This window comes from Fukomys damarensis, unplaced genomic scaffold (genome assembly GCF_012274545.1).
Source record: "Fukomys damarensis isolate Sample0158 unplaced genomic scaffold, DMR_v1.0_HiC HiC_scaffold_20, whole genome shotgun sequence".
In the NCBI taxonomy this organism is placed as follows: Eukaryota; Metazoa; Chordata; class Mammalia; order Rodentia; family Bathyergidae; genus Fukomys; species Fukomys damarensis.
This window is the reverse complement of record NW_022900932.1, coordinates 19,000,759-19,018,776: the sequence shown is the minus strand read 5'-3', so window position 1 is coordinate 19,018,776 and position 18,018 is coordinate 19,000,759. Positions and strand designations below refer to the sequence as shown.

Genomic DNA, 18,018 nt, shown 5'->3' with positions numbered 1-18,018 from the left:
GAACAGCGGAACCACTGAGTTAAATCCCTGGCCCTTGTGATTTATAATTTTTGAGGAAAATGGCATCTTGTTTTATATGCATTTCTTTAATAACTGAGTTCCAGCAGACTCTTTATGCTCATACTGGCCATTTTGACTGTAACTTATATCTGTGCCCTTAATGATTCTTTATACCACAGAACAGAGAGAACTCTGGCTTATCTGGCATAACTTGTGCAGCTTATTGTCATTTTGAGCATTGTCCCACTTTTTTCAAAAAATTAGTGTTCTTGCTCCTCTGAGGAGTTGCAGAAGGGGACATGAGTCCTTACAGATATACTTTTTGGAAGGCCCAGAGGAGTACCCGAAAATAACAGGGCTATGACAGAGTGCATAGAATCACTGTTATTCAGATAAACATATAATAAGACAGCAGGTGAGACCAGCTTTCTCTATGTGGATTGGCAGACACTGGGATCCTGGACGGTGTTATTATTGGTGACATTGTGGGGATATCAGAATGCTCATGCTCTGCAGAGAGTTGAGACCAGTTCCTCCATCATACAGCAACCCAGTCCGAAGGACAGCCAGGCCCCAAGACCCAGAAATTCTCATCCTAGTATATGTCATGAAGAAATTCTTGAGAGTCCTTGGACCTCTGGGCACGTTCACTGCAGTATTACAATAGTGGTGGGAGCTGGGGCCATGCAAGGATTCATCCTGGGAGACTGGGGAGTAGAAAGTGGTAGATGCACTCTATGGGGGACCAGGCAGCAGTTAGAAGCTCTAAGACAGTGATGGTGAACCTTTTAGAGCTTTCAATGATACAAACAGCCTGCTGTGGCACACGTGACATAAGTTCGCCACCACCGTGCTAGGATATACACACAGATAGCACTGGGGTCATATCTGAAAAGTGCACCCTGGAAAATATTTTTAAAACAAAACAAAAAATAGGCAACATCTACCATGGTACCGTTTTCTTGAATAGCAAAGAACTTGGTTCTCAGGAATTTTTTTTAATAAAAAAATACACCTCAGTACATTGCATTGTCGGCCTGAAGGGAGAAGAGGAGAAGCGTAAGAGAGTAAAAGAGATGAGAGATGTCAGTGGCCACGGCCTGCCATGGGCCAAAGGGCACCATTAACTCGGTCTGCAGGAGGGCCCAAGGGGACAAAGATCAAAGTTGGACAGCTTTGGCCCAGGCGGCGCCGGTTGGTCAGGACCATGGAGAGCTGCCCTTGCCGCCCTCCCAGACCTCCCCTCTCCTTTCTGTGCTCCTCCCTCCACTGACTGTTCTCCTCGGAAGTTTTCTTTCCAGTGTCTTCTCTGCCCTCTTCCTCGTGCTCTCGCTTCCCTCGATCACCTGACCCCCCTTTCTTCTTGCCACAGCCTCACCTCTGAGGCCTCCCCACTCTGGGCTCCCCCTGCGGCCCCCGTCCGTCCTCCCCTGTTCCCCCTACCCATTGTGCCCTGCACTAACTGATGTTAACCCTCTTCTCTCTTCTTCACGGCTGGCAGGCCTGCAGGTTTGAGCTCTGTTTCTGTCACTTCCACCTCATCTGTTCTCTGCTTCACCCCATTGCCTTCCTCCATGCCCACCGCCTCCCTCACCCTCCCACCGGTCCTGTGGGGCTTGGGCCCAGGCCCGGCCCAGCCTTTGCAGACTGAACGCAGCTGCCCTCTCCCCATCCTCGCTCCCCAGCCCGGGGGACAGGGAGCGAGAGTAGGAAGAGGAGGAGGAGGCAGCGGCCCAGGGTAAGTGACGGCCCCATGGCCAGGGACCCACGGAGGACAGAGCCCAGCAGGGCAGTCTGCCAGGGGGAAGAGTCCTGGGACCCAGTGTCTAAGAGGTAGAGGAGGGTCCACCGCGGGATGAATGAGGCTGAGGCCCTCAACAGGCAGGAAAATGGTGCCCCCCACTGCGAAACGGGCCAAAATACGACTGTCCAGCCAGGCCAGCCAGGCCAGCAGACCCTGGGAGACACTGGGTAGAAGAGAAACAACCTGCTTGCTGGTGCTAAGCTGGGATTTGCCCTTCCTGCCATTGGCCCTGTCACACCCTGCTTATCCAAGACAAAGCTACACTATTAAACCTATGCCATTAGACTGGAGGTATCCAGCCTGGGCCTTCAGGGAAACCCTCAGGGCTTTCCAGCTGCCACGATCTTCCTTTGTACTTGATCTCCCTAGAACATAAGCAGTTTTAAATTGTGATAAAATACACACAAATTTTCCATCACCATTTCGAAGTGGACAGTTCAGTAGTGCTAATGATGTCCATATTGTTGTGGAATACTAGATTTCCTTTGGTTTTCTTTTGTTATTGTTATTGGGTTTTTGGTTTTTTGTTTGTCTTTGCCCTGGGATCAAAGCATTCTCAGCCCTAGGTCTCCCTAATGTGCCCAGGAGGGACTCAGACTCACAATCCTCCTGCCTCAGCCTCCCTCAGTTCTTAGATTACAGGCATACCCCCCTGCACCTGGCTTGGAATACAAGCATTTTATAAACAAAATTACACAGCATAGTCTGTGTGTCAGGCACCACCCTAAGCACTGTATCAATGGAACTCGCTTAGTATTTCTAATCCTCAAAATAGCCCTACACGGTAGGTACTGTAATTTTCTCCCTTCATGCATGAGGAAACAGAGATGCAGAGAGGTTAGAGGACTCACCTGAGGTCACCCATTAGTAAGCACTGTGCAGGGCAGAGTGTGTGCATGTACAGGTAGCTGCAGCCCAGGGTCTGGGGGGGATTGTTGCCCTCTATAAGGACTGGGAGGCTAGGCCAGGAGCACCCTGGGAGGCCCACATTTTAGGGTGTTCCCCTCAAGCTGAAGCTAACCTGCTTTGGTCCACAGGATCTGTGATGGTGAAGTCTCCCCTGAACCGAGAGCTGGTTGCCACCTATGAGGTCACACTCTCAGTGACTGACAATGCCAGCGACCTACCAGAGCACTCTGTCAGTGTGCCAAATGGTAAGAGTCTCCCATGCCAGTTCCTCTTGGGTCACTGGGAGCCAGGGGGTGGACCTGAAGCATACCCAGGCATGGCCTCCGCAGTGCAGTGGGACTCAGGACCCAGCCACAATGGCTACATGGAATCGGACCAAACCAGGCACATGGAAGGTGGCAGCCACAACAAGCTAGGGTGGCAGTGTCTCTCAAATTATATGTCATCCAGCCACGGGACACTGAGTGGGAAAGAGGCTTGGAAAGGCCTGGAAGAGGTTGGGAAAGAATGGGTTGACAGAGCCTTAGGTCAGAATCTAGCTGTTAGATCTGGTAACCAGCTTGCTATGGGAACCTCATGATCTGATTAGAAGCCTTGGACCAGCAGAGGAAGCAGAGAACGAGAGAGGTGACTCAAGGGCATAGGCACTGCCACCTTGCGCTGAGGCACTATAATCAAGGAGAGCTAGGCAGGTGCTGCATCTGTCTGCAGCTTGGGGCGTGCGCTGGCGGGGGTACCAGGAGGGTGGAGCGGGACAGTGGGGATGGGGTAACCTCTGCCATGGGCACTGTGGGGAGGAGTTAGCCTGGCAGAAATCAGCCACTTATCTTCACAATTCCGATGCCCAAGTTTGGCAGAGACAGGGGCAGACTCTGTCACCTCTCTTGTTCTCAGCTCCCGCTGGCTGTGTCGCAGGGATGACTCAGATGGGCTATAGAAGGCTGTCAGGGGAGAGGCCTCAAAGACCACCTCAGCCTTCCCATCTAGCGGTTAGGAACTGAGGCAGTGAGGGCCCCCAGCCCACTGCTAGAACCTAGGCTGCTTCCCTGTGCAGAAGGGCCAGTGCCCAGTCCAGAGTGCCAGTGGTCCATCCTCACACAGTCCCAGGAGGGCCATGACATACTGCCACCTCCCCCTAGCTCAGCCACACCCGCGCCCCCTTCCCTGGCACTGACCCTCACCCTTGCCTGCCCCCCCAGCCAAGCTGACAGTCAACATCCTGGACGTCAATGACAACACACCCCAGTTCAAGCCCTTCGGGATCACCTACTACACAGAGCAGGTCCTGGAGGGGGCCACCCCGGGCACCACACTCATCGCCGTGGCAGCCGTGGACCCTGACAAGGGCCTCAATGGGCTGATCACCTACAGCCTTCTGGACCTCATGCCCCCCGGCTACGTCCAGCTGGAAGACCCCTCCACAGGTGGGTGGGGAATCTGCCAGAGGAGGACTGGGGACGTGTCCACCTGCTTAGCCTCTGGGCAGGACTGTAATTTGCTTCCTGACTCTGGTGGGGGTCCATCTTGGCCCCTTGGCAGGCCAGGCCAGATTCAAGACAGCCAACGTGCTGTTCACTCCCAGACACGAAGCAGAGAGAAGGATGGAGCACCCATCCTGCTTGGGGTGGTAGCCCACATCGTGTCTGGAACCCCAGCTACCCTCCCAAGCGCCTACCATTCGCATCCCTTGGGAACGAGAGGGAGACGCTTTCTCTTCTCTCTGAGGAGAACACCCCGAGGCCAGTCCCTCTCAGCCTCTGGCCTGCCACGGGGCAGCACTGCCTGCCCCTCCTCTATAAGGGGCCACACCTTCCCCTCAGCACCCCAGATCTTTTTCCTCATGCTTTGGAGGGATGCCATGAATGAGGAGGTGCCTCTGTGTATCAGGGAAGGTCATTGCCAACCGGACGGTGGACTATGAGGAGGTGCATTGGCTCAACTTTACCGTGAGGGCCTCAGACAATGGGTCCCCGCCCCGGGCAGCAGAGATCCCTGTCTACCTGGAGATTGTGGACATCAATGACAACAACCCCATCTTTGACCAGCCCTTCTACCAGGTTTGGTGGCCAGGCTGACAGACTAGGTAGGACCTGGGCTTGTTCCTTGGGGTCTTCGTACTTTCCACTCCTGCCTGCCAGGCCCTGAGCCCCTGGAGTGCCCAACGGTGAGGAGCCTGGTACCCTGGCTCACCCAGCGAGCCTGGGACAAGGTGTGTCCTAGGGGGCTGAACTTGGGTGGCTCTCTCTCTCTCCAGGAGGCCGTCCTGGAGGATGTGCCTGTGGGCACAGTCATCCTGACAGTCACTGCTACTGATGCGGACTCGGGCAGCTTTGCCCTCATCAAGTACAGCCTCGGGGATGGGGAGGGCAAGTTTGCCATCAACCGTAGTACGGTAAGTGGTGATGGATGGGGCCTGGCTGTGAAAACACCCAAAATGTCGCATCATCGCTTTCATCCTGGGTCCCCCACATGACATCTGGCCTCAGAGGTGCTTCAGCCAAATCAGCAGACTCTTCTTGGATCCCCAGACATCCCGTAGACTGTGTTCTTCCTGTCCTAGTAGATAGGGGAGGAAGTGGCCAAAGTCTTTGGGAACTAGCCCCTTGGTGAGACAAAAACTTCCACGATGTGTCTTTAGGTGACCAGGAGAATTTTTGAGACTGCTGAGAGATACATGAGAAGCTATGTAGGGGGTGGGGGACAGTGTTTGAGTGCCTACTGGGTGCACATGCCTAGAGTCAGTCAAGAGGGAAGACGCCCCAAAGGGTGGATCCCTATGTTCCCATGAGTCTCAGCACCAGGGGAGCCAGAAGTTCAGGAGAAAAGATGGGCCATGGCTTCAAACGCCAAAGCAGCTATTTGCAGCGTGGAGGTGCAGCACACAGAGGCCTGGGAAGTCTCTCAGCAAGGCCTTTCCCTGCTGCTGGAGCTGTGACTGGGCTTCCCTTCTGCTGCACCCCTGCCCATCTCCTCTGGCACTGTGCCCTTCCAATGGGGCTAACTCCTGCCTGGAGTGAGCAGTCAGATGTAGCTCCTGGCCTGGCACTGAAGACGGTGACTATTTTTAGAATATTTGCTCTAGGGCAGCTCTGGTCAGGTTGGCACAAGCCTGGGCTGGTTACCCATCTCAGGTAGACTGGGTGGTGAGGGCAGGAATGAGGCTGCCACTGGGATCCATGGGACTGCCCAGGGGAACGGGGGCTTTTGTTCAGCACTGTATCTCAGGGCCCAAAACAGTGACCATCATTGGCCAATAAATATCTTCACTGGATGATGGACCTGAAGTCACCCTCCCTCTCTAGGGCGATATCTATGTGCTGTCCTCTCTGGACCGAGAGAAGAAGGACCACTATATCCTGACCGCCTTGGCCAAAGACAACCCTGGGGATGTGGCCAGCAACCGTCGAGAAAACTCTGTGCAGGTGAGGGGTGCCGGCCTGGGCCAGGGACACCAGGGCCTGAGGTCATGGTGGCAGTAAGCAACACTTGTAGTGAGTGATTGTTGTGAACGGAAACAGCCATCTAATCCCCTTTGGAGACATGGTGGGAGGAAGGAGAAAGCAAGAGGCTCCGTGCGCAGGTTATAGTGGCCGTGATTTAGGAAGAAAGGGATTCTGGGAAAGCTCTGTGCCACACTGCTGTGTAGGCAGCGAAACACACCTGAGTGTGATCCAGGTAGAGCCTGATGGCTCTGGGACCCAGGGACCCCACAGTATTCGACTGGAAGGAATAGTCCAGCAAGCAAACAGAATTATAAAGCTGTCACCTTGATTTACGATTCCTCAATGATATTAATGAGAGCTCAAACTCCAGCCTCCTTCCCAGTCCAGTTCTAGTGTCCACACTGTCACTCTGAGGCCAGACCTTCTGAGCTATCTTCCCCTTTCCTACCCAAAATCCCAGAGCCAGGGATGGTGGCGCACGCCTGTAATCTTGGCACTCAGGAGGCTGAAGCAGGAGAATCCCTGCAAGTTTGAGGCCAGCCTGGGCTCCATAGTGAGTTTAGGCCAACCTTAACTGCATAACGAGATCCTGTCTCCCAAAAAAGCAAAAATCTTGATACCGGATGCTTTGGTGTCTCTTTATTGTTCTCCCTAATTATGCAAAGGAAACTCTCCAGAAGGGATTTGGGGGTTGCTGACTGGACCTAGACAAATCCTCTTTTACCAGTAGAGGGACAGCGCGGGCAGTGTTCACACATGGCTGCAGCCTGTCCCTGTCACAAACTTATTCACCATGTAGCGAAAAACGGTCTTTGGGGTAGACAGGGCTTCCACAAGCTGCATGTGCTGCGTTCGCCTGTGAACCTCTGAGCCTCGGTTGTCTCATCCGCAGAGAGTGGCAGATGTGGCAAGAGGGACTGGGGACGTGAGGTGGTTTGACAGTGCTTTGCACATGGAAAGGGGACCCTCAGACTCGCCCTCCTGCAGTGCTCTGATGGCTCTGCAGTCAGGCAGGGCCACAGCTGGGGAAGAGAGGCCTCCTGTCCCTGGGCCCTGTCCTGAGCTGTGGACTCATCAGGGAAAGCTAAGCGCCTGGCGAGTGGCAGACAAGAGGGGCCCTAGGAAGGGGAGGAATTCTAACAGCCCAGCATGAAGGTCCAGAGGATAGAACCACCCCTCCAGGGCCACTGTGTGGCGCAGCAAAGGACAAAGAGAAGGGCCAGGTAAGGGGTCCCATTGCTGCAGGGCCAGTGCAGAATATGTCACCTACAAGCCTAGTGGCTGAATATTTACTGGAACCAGGAACTGCACTGAGGACAGCAGACATCACTTTGAGCTCCCAAGGAAGCCGAGAGAGAAGATACTATTGTCTCCATTGTACAGCTAGGGAAACTGGGGCCAAATGGTGGGTTAAATAAGTTGTCTGATGTCAAACACCTGAGAAGACAGCATCTTCCTCCCAGGGTGGTACCTGTCCTGCATGCCCCCCCACCTTTTTCCTGGGGGACTGGTCCCTTGAGGCAGCCCCATCATGCTCCTGACCTTCAGCCTTGACCCCTAGGTGTCGATCCAAGTGCTGGATGTCAATGACTGCCGGCCGCAGTTCTCCAAGCCCCAGTTCAGCACGAGTGTGTATGAGAATGAGCCAGCAGGCACCTCCGTGATCACCATGCTGGCCACTGACCAGGATGAGGGCTCCAATGGGCAGCTGGCCTACTCGCTCGAGGGCCCCGGCATGGGTACGTAGCCCACATGGGGCTGGGGGAGCAGGCTGCCATTTCCACAGCCCCAGACCCGGAGGAGGAGGAGGGACAGGAAGTTGGTCTCAGCCAGAGCCACACCTGCTCTCCTGCCCCACCCACCAGAGGCCTTCCACATGGATGAGGACTCGGGCCTGGTGACCACGCAGCGACCACTGCAGTCCTACGAGAGGTTCAACCTGACCGTAGTGGCCACAGATGGTGGGGAGCCCCCACTCTGGGGCACCACCATGCTCCTGGTGGAGGTGATCGACGTCAATGACAACCGCCCCATCTTCGTGCGCCCGCCCAACGGCACCATCCTGCACATCCGGGAGGTATTTCTGGCACTGGACCTCCTGCTCCCCACTGTCCCCTTCCCTCCTCCAGCTTCTGTGTCCTGCAATCGAAGCCCTCCCCTGTGGAGGGCCCTCCTTCTTGAGATAGGGAAACTGAGGCCAGACAGAGGCAGGCTTGTGCAGCGCCACACAGAGCAGTATTGCTAACAGTGGTTAGCAGTGTGGGCCATGTTAGCAAAGAATCCCAGGTTTAAGTGTAAGCTGAGGAAGTCACTCCTCTAAGTCTGTTTTTCATCTGCAAATGGGGCTAATAATAGTAAATGCCCTGTCCCTAGATGTCTACCAAGAAGGACAGTCTCCCCCGTGCCCACTTCCCCCACGCTTGTCTCAAAATAAACATCGGCCAGTGCTCCTGCTGACACCAGAGTGCAGGCAGCCTGGGCTGGGGTCAACATCAACAGGCAGCAGAGGAAGTGGCTGGGGTTCTGGAATCTCTCCAATTCCACTTTCATCCCTTGGCCTAAATTGCCATAGAAATGCAAGGGAAGTTGTCCTTCATCTCTTCTGCTGTTCCCCTTCCTATTGAGACCCTGTCCCAAAATGCCCCTTGACAGTACAGAGTATCTGATTTGCTCTTTGGCCCCCAAAATTTGACAAGTATCCACATCTCAGAATGCTAAGACCCCATTGCCACTTTGTCTTCTCTTTGAGGCCCCATAGGAGCAAATAATCCTCCAGGGCTGAGCTCCACGACACTTATCCTGCTGTCCCATCTGGGGTGATGCAGTGGTCCTTTTCGCTCTGCCCGCTAGGAGGCTCAGGGTGCTCAGCTCACCTTGAGACCTCTCCGAGACTTAATGCACACACTTCCCCCTCGGTGTCCATCTTCTTGCCAACAACTATTTTTCATTGTCCTAATTTTTAAATTTGTTTGAACTCACTCTCCTTTCTATATCCTTGCAGTTGCTTCAAATCTTTTTTTGTGGAACAAGAGAGTGTATAAATTAATAATAATCTAGTTCTTTTCCACACCAAAGGCCCCATTTACTGAGTGTTCCCCTTCAAGGGTTCCATGTTTGGGAAGATTTATGTCCCCTGAACAGCCAGTGTTTGTAAAGTAATGATCTATTTGTCATCCCACTTTTCATTAATTAGATGGAACTGCCATTTGGGACTTCTGATTGTCCTGCTAGATGACATAAGCATTAAAGCCATGCCGAGCTGCTAATTTCTCAACTAAAAGCAGAGAAACATGCTTTTTTTTCCTTTTGTCCTGGGAAGCCTTGTCATGGGTTGATGTGTGATTCGTTAGGTTTCTGATGTCTTAGACCTAACAAGGGAATTCAGGAGCCTAAGGCTCAGGTTAAGGACCAGGTCCAAGTTCCACAGTGAGTCGCTGACAATCTCTAGCCCCCAGATCACCCTGTCTGTTTCCTATTTAGCCGTTCCCTATTGAACAGGTGGCACTGCTGGAAGACACCCGACTCCTATGATCATGGTCACAGAGGAAGCAAGACAGAGCCAGGACAGGGGGCCGCTGTGGGCTCGGTCTTGGGATTCTTTCTGCCGATTGCCCTATGCCTCAGCATACAGGGGGATGGCGGGAGCTCCTGGGAATGTGGATTCCCGTGGAGTTTGCTTGGGGAGAGGGGGAAACAGCAGAGGCTCAGAAATCCGGAGAGCCCCGCCCTACAGGCCAGGGCTCCCTAAGGACGCCGGCCAATGGCGAGAACTTTTAGTAAAGATATGAGAAAAGCCAGGAGCTCCCTGAGGGCCGGAGCTGGGACGTCCTCAGATGTCCGGGTGCCTCCCTCCCTGTCCTCCCCTGTAGGAGATCCCGCTGCGCTCCAATGTATACGAGGTCTATGCCACTGACAAGGATGAAGGCCTCAATGGGGCAGTGCGCTACAGCTTCCTGAAGACAGCGGGCAACCGTGACTGGGAGTTCTTCACCATCGACCCCATCAGCGGCCTCATCCAGACGGCACGGCGCCTGGACCGTGAGAAGCAGGCGGTGTACAGCGTAAGGAGCGGGCTGGTGGACTTCCCTCGAGGAATGTCTGGGGGTGCTGTCCCAGGGAGTTGGGGACTGCACACTTGGGATCCAACCCCCTCCCCAGCCTTCCCCTCTGCTCTCCTCTGCCCCCAGCTCATCTTGGTAGCCAGTGACCTGGGCCAGCCAGTGCCATATGAGACCATGCAGCCGCTGCAGGTGGCCCTGGAAGACATCGATGACAATGAACCTCTCTTCGTGAGGCCTCCTGTGAGCTGGCCCACCCTCTGTGCTGGTCATACCCACACAGGGTCTCTCTGCCTGTACACACACCTCGCACACGCTCCCCTGTACACGGTGTTACATGGGGCAACATCTGTCTGCATGCGCTTCTCACAGGGACCAGTAGTCACCGAGCAGCTTTATTTATTCAGTGGAGGGGGTGATCCAGCGATCAGAAGAGTGGGCACAAATGCCTGGCTTGTGGGGCTGGTACTCATACTTGTGCCTGTGTGTGTGTGTGTGTGTGTGTGTATACGTGTTTGCACTCAACAAACACCAGGAATGAAAATCAGCTCCGGTTTATTGAGCTTTGTCCTCTTGGACTGTCACATGCCTGGATGTCCCTTGGAGATAGGATGTGTGCACGTGAGGGTGTGCAAGTGCCCCCATTGTCTAAGTGCTCATCTGGGGGCCAGGAATGCTGCTGAGAGCATGCCAAGCCCAGCCCCGTCCTCGCAAACATCACCTCTGGGCAGTAAACTCCTGAGGTACCCACAAAGCCACTGCCCAGGGTGCTCTTGTGGGCGTGGGGAGCTCCCGTGGCCTCTGATGACAGTGTCCTCTTCCCCCTGCAGAAAGGCAGCGCCCAGTACCAGCTGCTGACAGTGCCTGAGCACTCGCCCCGTGGCACCCTCGTGGGCAACGTGACAGGCGCCGTGGACGCGGATGAGGGCTCCAACGCGGTTGTGTACTACTTCATCGCAGGTGGGGCCAAACGGGAGGATGCCCTGCCTACCCTGCAGCTAGAGATGTCCCAAGCCTGGGCCTCAGCCCGCGCTCTGTGCCCCTGTAGCTGGTGACGAGGACAAGAACTTCCACCTGCAGCCTGATGGGCGCCTGCTGGTGCTGCGGGACCTCGACCGGGAGCGGGAAGCCATCTTCTCCTTCATTGTCAAGGCCTCCAGCAACCGAAGCTGGACACCACCCCGCAGACCCACCCTGGCCCTCGACCTGGTTGCCGACCTCACCCTGCAGGAGGTGCGCGTGGCACTAGAGGACATCAACGATCAGCCACCACGTTTCACCAAGGCAGAGTACACTGCAGGTGCAGGGGCCGGGGCCGGGGCATGAGGCGTGGGGGGCTCCTCCCCAGCACTCACGCTGCCCCTCTGTTCCTGCAGGCGTGGCCACCGATGCCAAGGTGGGCTCAGAGCTCATCCAGGTGCTGGCTCTGGACACAGACATCGGTAACCACAGCCTTGTCTTCTACGGCATCCTGGCCATCCACTACTTCCGGGCCCTCGCCAACGACTCCGAGGACGTGGGCCAGGTCTTCACCATGGGTAGGAGCCTGGCCAGACTCCGGAGGCTCTCGCCAAGACCTCGAGGTCACTGTGTGGCTCTAGCCTGGAGGACATGGGTCTCTGTGAGCACCACAGGATGTGGCAGCCTCTAGCCAACTGTGGTGGCCCATCTGTCTGTCCACCTCTCTGCCGATGCATTCATAATCTGCCCACCCGCTCCTCTTGACAACTACTCTCCTGCTGTTTTCTGTATTCTCATGTTATTCATCCGTCCATCCATCCTTCCTCCTCCTCGTTCTCCTTCCCATCATATCCCCCATCTTGCCGCCTGCGCCTCCTCTCTCATGTGCCAGGCATGGTGCCAGGCAGAAACACACAGATCTGCATGTTTGCTGTGCACTGGTCGTGTGCCCGGCTGAGACTGGGGCAGGTTCTTGAAGATGCCTCCTGTCACCTTACCTTTCCCTTCGGTTCTACAGACCTCTTATCTGTGTGCCAGTCTTAAATGCCAGGAAGATTCCCCGGCCTGGCACTCGGGACTCACCAGATCTTCCTCCTGGCCCTGTCCACAGCCCCTCTGCAGCCTGCTGTGTATAGCCAAGCAGGAGCTACTGTTTCCTCAGCCAGCTCTGTCCCATCCACCCCTAACCCTTTGACCCCTCTGCCTTCGTATCCTAGAATGCTTCCCTGACCCTGTCCCTACCTTCAGATGTGCCTTCCCCTTCCCTGAAAGTCTACTTCCTGTGCCACTCCTCCCATTATACAACCAGACACTGTCACTTTGTACTGTGAGTGCTCACTGCACAAGACACACAGAGAGAGCCAAGTAGCTTGCTAAAGGTTATACGGCCAGAAAGTAGCAGATCTCTGAACCCAGGCCTACTGTTGTTAAGAGAAGTCTATGCTGGCTGGGCGTGGTGGCGCGTGCCTGTAATCCCAGAACTCGGGAGGCTGAGGCAGGAGGATCACTGTGAGTTTGAGGACAGCCTGGGCTATATCGAGAGACCCTGTGTCACAGAGAAAGAAGTCATGCAGTGTCACCTCTGGTCATCCCCACGCTGTGTGTACTTCTGAAGTATGTGTATGAGACCCTAAGAGGGCTAAGTGGCCTTGGCACCTCAGCTTGGGACACCAGAGTCACAAACTTGTCATCTTTGGGCCAGAACAATCCACAGTTGTATTTTAATATGCAATGTTTTAATTCATACTTAGGCAATAGTTAAAAAGGAAATTTCACCAAGAATGGCAATTTGTCTAGCAAAGCACAGGCTGCCCTTTGTGACAGCACTCAGGCGCGCTGCCCCTTTGGATGGGCGATGTTCCCACCCGGCTTCACCTTTCCTGCTGCTGATCCCTGTGGACGTTTGTGCCACCTCCCCTAGTGTCCCCAGGTCCACAGGGCTCTTGGTCCTTCTGGGAGGGTAAGTGGGGAGACCGCCTGGTCCCTGAGCTGTGCTGCTCTCGGGCTCTTCCTGCAGGGAGTATGGACGGCATCCTGCGCACCTTCGACCTCTTCATGGCCTACAGTCCTGGCTACTTTGTAGTGGACATTGTGGCCCGGGACCTGGCGGGCCACAATGACACGGCCATCATCGGTATCTACATCCTGAGGGACGACCAGCGCGTGAAGATCGTCATTAACGAGATCCCTGACCGTGTTCGGGGCTTCGAGGAGGAGTTCATCCGCCTGCTGTCCAATATCACTGGGGCCATCGTCAACACCGATGATGTGCAGGTGCCCAGGGGACCAACGCCGGACTGGGGGCAGGGGAAGGAAAAGGAGGGGCCAGACTAAGAGGAGAGGAGTATGGTGGTGAGGTCAGGGCCACGCAAGAGTGTGTGTGCCTGCCCAGCTGTGGCAGTGTGGTTCTGAGGACCTTCTCCTAGGTCTTCGGGCCTCGGTTCCTCATCTCTAAATGGGGGCTGACAATGGTCCCCGTGCCCTTGTGTGGATGAACTCGCTGGAACTACATTTGAGCATTGCAGTGGTGCTAGGTCCTCTGCAGGGCAGGGTATCGGCGCTTCTGGGAGCTTTCCCCACCCCTGGCCCCTGGCCTGTGGACACATCCCGAGTGTCCCTTCTCTCCTTAGTTCCATGTGGACAAGAAGGGGCGGGTGAACTTCGCACAGACAGAGCTGCTCATCCATGTGGTGAACCGTGACACCAACCGCATCCTGGATGTGGACCGGTGGGTGGGGCCTGTGCTTGGCATCGGGGAGGGGACCCACCAAGGACGCCAGACACCGTCAGGTCCCTCAGCCTTACTCTCCCCATCTGTTAAATGGGAGTATCCCCGTCTGTGAGGACTGAATGGGACCTAGATGAAACCCTGGGGTCCCTGGAAGCCATCAGGGTGACCAGCAGGGCAGAGTTTGTGCCTGCCTGGCTTCAGGGAGAGGGTGAATTCTGGGGGTCAAGGCAGGCAGGCAACAGCTGTCCTGGCTGCTGGCTCTTGGGCGAGGATTGAGCTGGAAACAGCCCCGCCATTACCCAGGGTGATCCAGATGATCGACGAGAACAAGGAGCAGCTGCGGAATCTCTTCCGGAACTACAATGTCCTAGATGTGCAGCCCGCCATCTCTGTCCGGCTGCCTGATGACATGTCCGCCCTGCAGGTACCCACGGCACTGCCCTCCCAGGGGTCTGGGCTCCGCCCTGAGCCCACTGTTCATGCCCGGCCTGCTCATCCTGCAGATGGCGATCATCGTGCTGGCCATCCTCCTCTTCCTGGCGGCCATGCTGTTCATCCTCATGAACTGGTACTACAGGACCGTGTGAGTGACCTGCCCCTGTCCCGAGCCAGGGCTGAGGCTGAGATGTGAGCCCAGTACCTCACAGCGCCTCTCTGTGCTTCTCTGCAGACATAAGAGGAAGCTCAAGGCCATTGTGGCGGGTTCTGCAGGTGAGTGTGGGCTGTGGTGGTGGTGGGAGAGGGCGGGGTGCAGCCAGAGGGGCTCCTCCACACGCCAGCCCCTCTCCCCGCAGGGAACCGCGGCTTCATTGACATCATGGACATGCCCAACACTAACAAGTACTCCTTCGACGGGTGAGTGGGCTCCTGACCCTGCAGCCAGTCTCTAGCAGCCTCTAGGCCCTGTGGAAACCTGGGGGAAACTGCTTTGCAGGGCTAGGCTTCCCGACCCACTCGGGAGACCTCCCGTTCCAGGAGGCACACACTTTGGGTGCTGGGTGAAAGGTGAGGCAGGGTGAAACCTCCATGCCAAAGCCGTCCACACTTGACACACGGTCCTGCTCTAGCAGACTCCTAAAGTGGGGAATGCACCCACAGGTGCCACCAGCAAGGTGGCAATTTTCAATTTTGAGGGCATCTGTTCATTCCTGTCCTTCCTCTTGGCCAACTCTATTCTACTCCCTGCCCTGCAAATGCAGCGCCAACCCAGTGTGGCTGGATCCCTTCTGCCGGAACCTGGAGCTGGCTGCCCAGGCTGAGCACGAGGATGACCTGCCCGAGAACCTAAGTGAGATCGCCGACCTGTGGAACAGCCCCACCCGCACCCACGTGAGCCGGGCAGCCGGGCAGGTGTTGGGGAGGGTTGGAGAGGGGCAGTTCCTTGCCACCTCTGGCCAAGGAGCTGGGTCCTCTGGGAATGGCTCCTACTGTGTGTGTCCCCTCTCCCCAGGGAACCTTTGGGCGTGAACCAGCAGCAGTCAAGCCTGACGATGACCGGTACCTGCGGGCAGCCATCCAGGAGTACGACAACATTGCCAAGCTGGGCCAGATCATTCGCGAGGGTCCCATCAAGGTGAGCCCTCCCTGGGGGCTTCTGTGCTCAGCTCCTTGGCTGAATGTGAACCCCACTCCCGAGGGTGCAGGAACTCAACCAGATCTGCCCCAGGGGGTCAGCACAGCAGGGCCTGGAGAGGCCGGGCGCTGGAGCTAAGCACTGGTCTGGGACGAGCCCCTGTGGGCTCTAGCTGGCTATCACCAAGCTCTGCTTCTGATCCTCTGCCCTAGGACCCCAAGCCTGTGCCCCCACCTCCCAGGGAAGCAAACAAGGGGTGGGTTAACCCTCTGCCTCCCCCAGGGCTCGCTGCTCAAGGTGGTCCTGGAGGATTACCTGCGGCTCAAAAAGCTCTTTGCACAGCGGATGGTGCAAAAAGCCTCCTCCTGCCACTCCTCCATCTCCGAGGTAGCTGCGGGCGGGAGCTGTGTGCTGTGCCCCATTTCTGGGGATGTTCTCTCACTACTGCCACCCTCCTCAGTGTCCTGAGCTCAGTAGCCAGGGCCAAAGACTACTGAGAGCAGGGCCAGAAGGGGTTTCTCAGATTCCAGGAACCTCAAGTACCTTTGAGAGCTGATGTCACTGTAAGAAACTGGCTGGCAGGGTCAAATGGGCCAGCTGTGTGTGCTCACAGCAGTGTCAACATCTACCAAAAACTTTATCTAAAAACCAGTCTCCGGCCAGTGTGCCTGTGATCCCCGCACTCCGGAGCCTAAGGCAGGATTGCCGTGAGTTTGAGGCCAGCCTGGAATACACACAGTGAGTGCAAGGCCAGCCTGAGCTACTAGAGAACCTGTCGGAAAAAAAAACTCCAGCTGAGTGCACACTGTCAACTTTTGTCCTGCCTGACAGAAGTTCAAAAGTGCCAAGTCCTGACCACATCCTTTTTGTCCCCTTCCACCTCTCCTGAGGACCTGTTTTACCTAGACGTGACTAGTTGGTCATGCTTGAGGCCAGCGGGGTTACAAACCCAGATACCATTGTGCCACAGAATTGTTTGAGCAAAGTGAATATATAAAATTAAGATTTTCAGGCCAGGGATTTAGCTCAGTGGTGCCCCACCTGCCTGGCAAATGCAAGGTCCCGAGTTCAATCCCTGGTACTGCAAAAAACAAAAAAGAAAAAACAAAAACTTTCAGGGCCAGGGATTTAGCTCAATGGTTCCACTACCTGCCTCACAAGTACAAGGTTCCAAGTTCAATCCCTGGTACCAAAAAACAAAAAAAATTTCGGCAGAGGGTCATATTCCTGAGGACTCACGCTGGCACCGTAAGTGCCCCGTTTCCCTCTGCAGCTGTCTGAAGGTGGTCCTGGCCCTGCAGATTCCCTGTGGCAGTCCTACTGGGACATTCTTTGTGTGAAATAGGGATGAAGTGGGTGCACACTCAGTAGGACTCTGGGGCCACCCCCATCCCACCCCCACCCCCAGGCATGGCCTTGAACCTGGTGGGGTTCCTGAGCCACTGGGAGGTCCTGACCTCTTGCAGCTGATCCAGACGGAGCTGGACGAGGAGCCGGGGGACCACAGCCCAGGCCAGGGTAGCCTGCGCTTCCGCCACAAGCCACCCATGGAGCTCAAGGGGCCTGATGGGATCCACGTGGTCCACGGCAGCACAGGCACACTGCTGGCCACCGATCTCAACAGCCTGCCTGAGGATGACCAGAAAGGCCTGGGCCGCTCGCTGGAGACACTGACCACTGCAGAGGCCACTGCCTTTGAGCGCAACGCCCGCACTGAGTCTGCCAAATCCACGCCCCTGCACAAGCTCCGAGATGTGATCATGGAGAGTCCCCTGGAGATCACGGAGCTGTGATCGCCACTGTGCACGGCCGTCGGGGCAGGAGCCGCTTCCAGGCCCTCAGGTCGTCTCAGAACAGCCAGCCTCGGGTCAGCCTTGATGGCCCACACGGCTGCTCAGATTCCACTCTGCCAGATGCTCATCAGCATCCGACCTTTACCTTCATAAGATGTTATTTTTTTATGAAAATCAAACAAAAATGCTAAGAGTTTAGGGACGTGGTAAGGAGGATCACTGGGGCCCAAGCGTCCGAGGATCTGCTCCACGGGGCGGAAGCCAAGGAGGCCCTTCCCTCCTCACCCCATCCAAGTCCAACCAGCCCCCAGAGCAGGAGCCCAGCAACACACACACTGGCCTGCCACACTCCTGCCATCTCCCCACTGGACATCCAGGTGTAGCCACAAGTGACCCCTGCCCTCCATCCACACAGCCAAGGTCAAGGGCAACCGGCGAGCAGTTTCTCCACGTCACTGGCTTCTCCAATGTGCCCAGCTTATAAAGAGAAATGACTGGCATCCCCTTGGGTTTTGAATGTAGAGTGTTTGTGTGTATTCTTTTTTAAATTATTCCCTCAATATTTCCCCTTTGGTTTTGTTGAACTGGTACTCGCTGAAAGTTTCTGGAATGGTCTGTTTAAAAACAAAGTAACTTGAAAGGACCCAGCAATATACTGGCTCTGGTAAACCAGCGTGTGCTAGCTTTCAGCTGCTCCCTGACCTGCTGTTGGCCCTGGGTCTGAGGGGAGGCCCAGGTATTCCCCAA

General features: G+C 55.6%; 1 protein-coding gene across 9 annotated transcripts in view; it reads left to right on the top strand.

Moving 5' to 3' along the window:
• Positions 1-17,943, top strand: part of Cdh23 (cadherin related 23) — a 336,018-nt gene extending 318,075 nt beyond the window's left edge. For 6 of the 9 annotated variants that reach the window (XM_010606319.3, XM_010606337.3, XM_010606311.3 and 3 more), the window contains 21 exons: positions 2,842-2,958; positions 3,913-4,137; positions 4,601-4,770; positions 4,968-5,105; positions 6,016-6,135; positions 7,718-7,895; positions 8,022-8,233; positions 10,026-10,217; positions 10,344-10,457; positions 11,045-11,174; positions 11,263-11,514; positions 11,591-11,752; positions 13,192-13,448; positions 13,805-13,902; positions 14,209-14,329; positions 14,409-14,488; positions 14,576-14,616; positions 14,700-14,760; positions 15,105-15,234; positions 15,356-15,478; positions 16,945-17,943. In XM_010606319.3, the coding sequence (XP_010604621.1) occupies positions 2,842-2,958; positions 3,913-4,137; positions 4,601-4,770; positions 4,968-5,105; positions 6,016-6,135; positions 7,718-7,895; positions 8,022-8,233; positions 10,026-10,217; positions 10,344-10,457; positions 11,045-11,174; positions 11,263-11,514; positions 11,591-11,752; positions 13,192-13,448; positions 13,805-13,902; positions 14,209-14,329; positions 14,409-14,488; positions 14,576-14,616; positions 14,700-14,760; positions 15,105-15,234; positions 15,356-15,478; positions 16,945-17,271 (3,248 nt within the window). In that variant the 3' untranslated portion in view covers positions 17,272-17,943. Of the gene's footprint in view, positions 1-6; positions 1,739-2,841; positions 2,959-3,912; positions 4,138-4,600; positions 4,771-4,967; positions 5,106-6,015; positions 6,136-7,717; positions 7,896-8,021; positions 8,234-10,025; positions 10,218-10,343; positions 10,458-11,044; positions 11,175-11,262; positions 11,515-11,590; positions 11,753-13,191; positions 13,449-13,804; positions 13,903-14,208; positions 14,330-14,408; positions 14,489-14,575; positions 14,617-14,699; positions 14,761-15,104; positions 15,235-15,355; positions 15,479-15,760; positions 15,975-16,944 lie in introns of those variants that run through there. The other 3 variants (XM_010606346.3, XM_019204990.2, XM_019204987.2) reach the window with 3 other exon arrangements.
• The last annotated feature ends 75 nt before the right edge of the window (positions 17,944-18,018 follow it).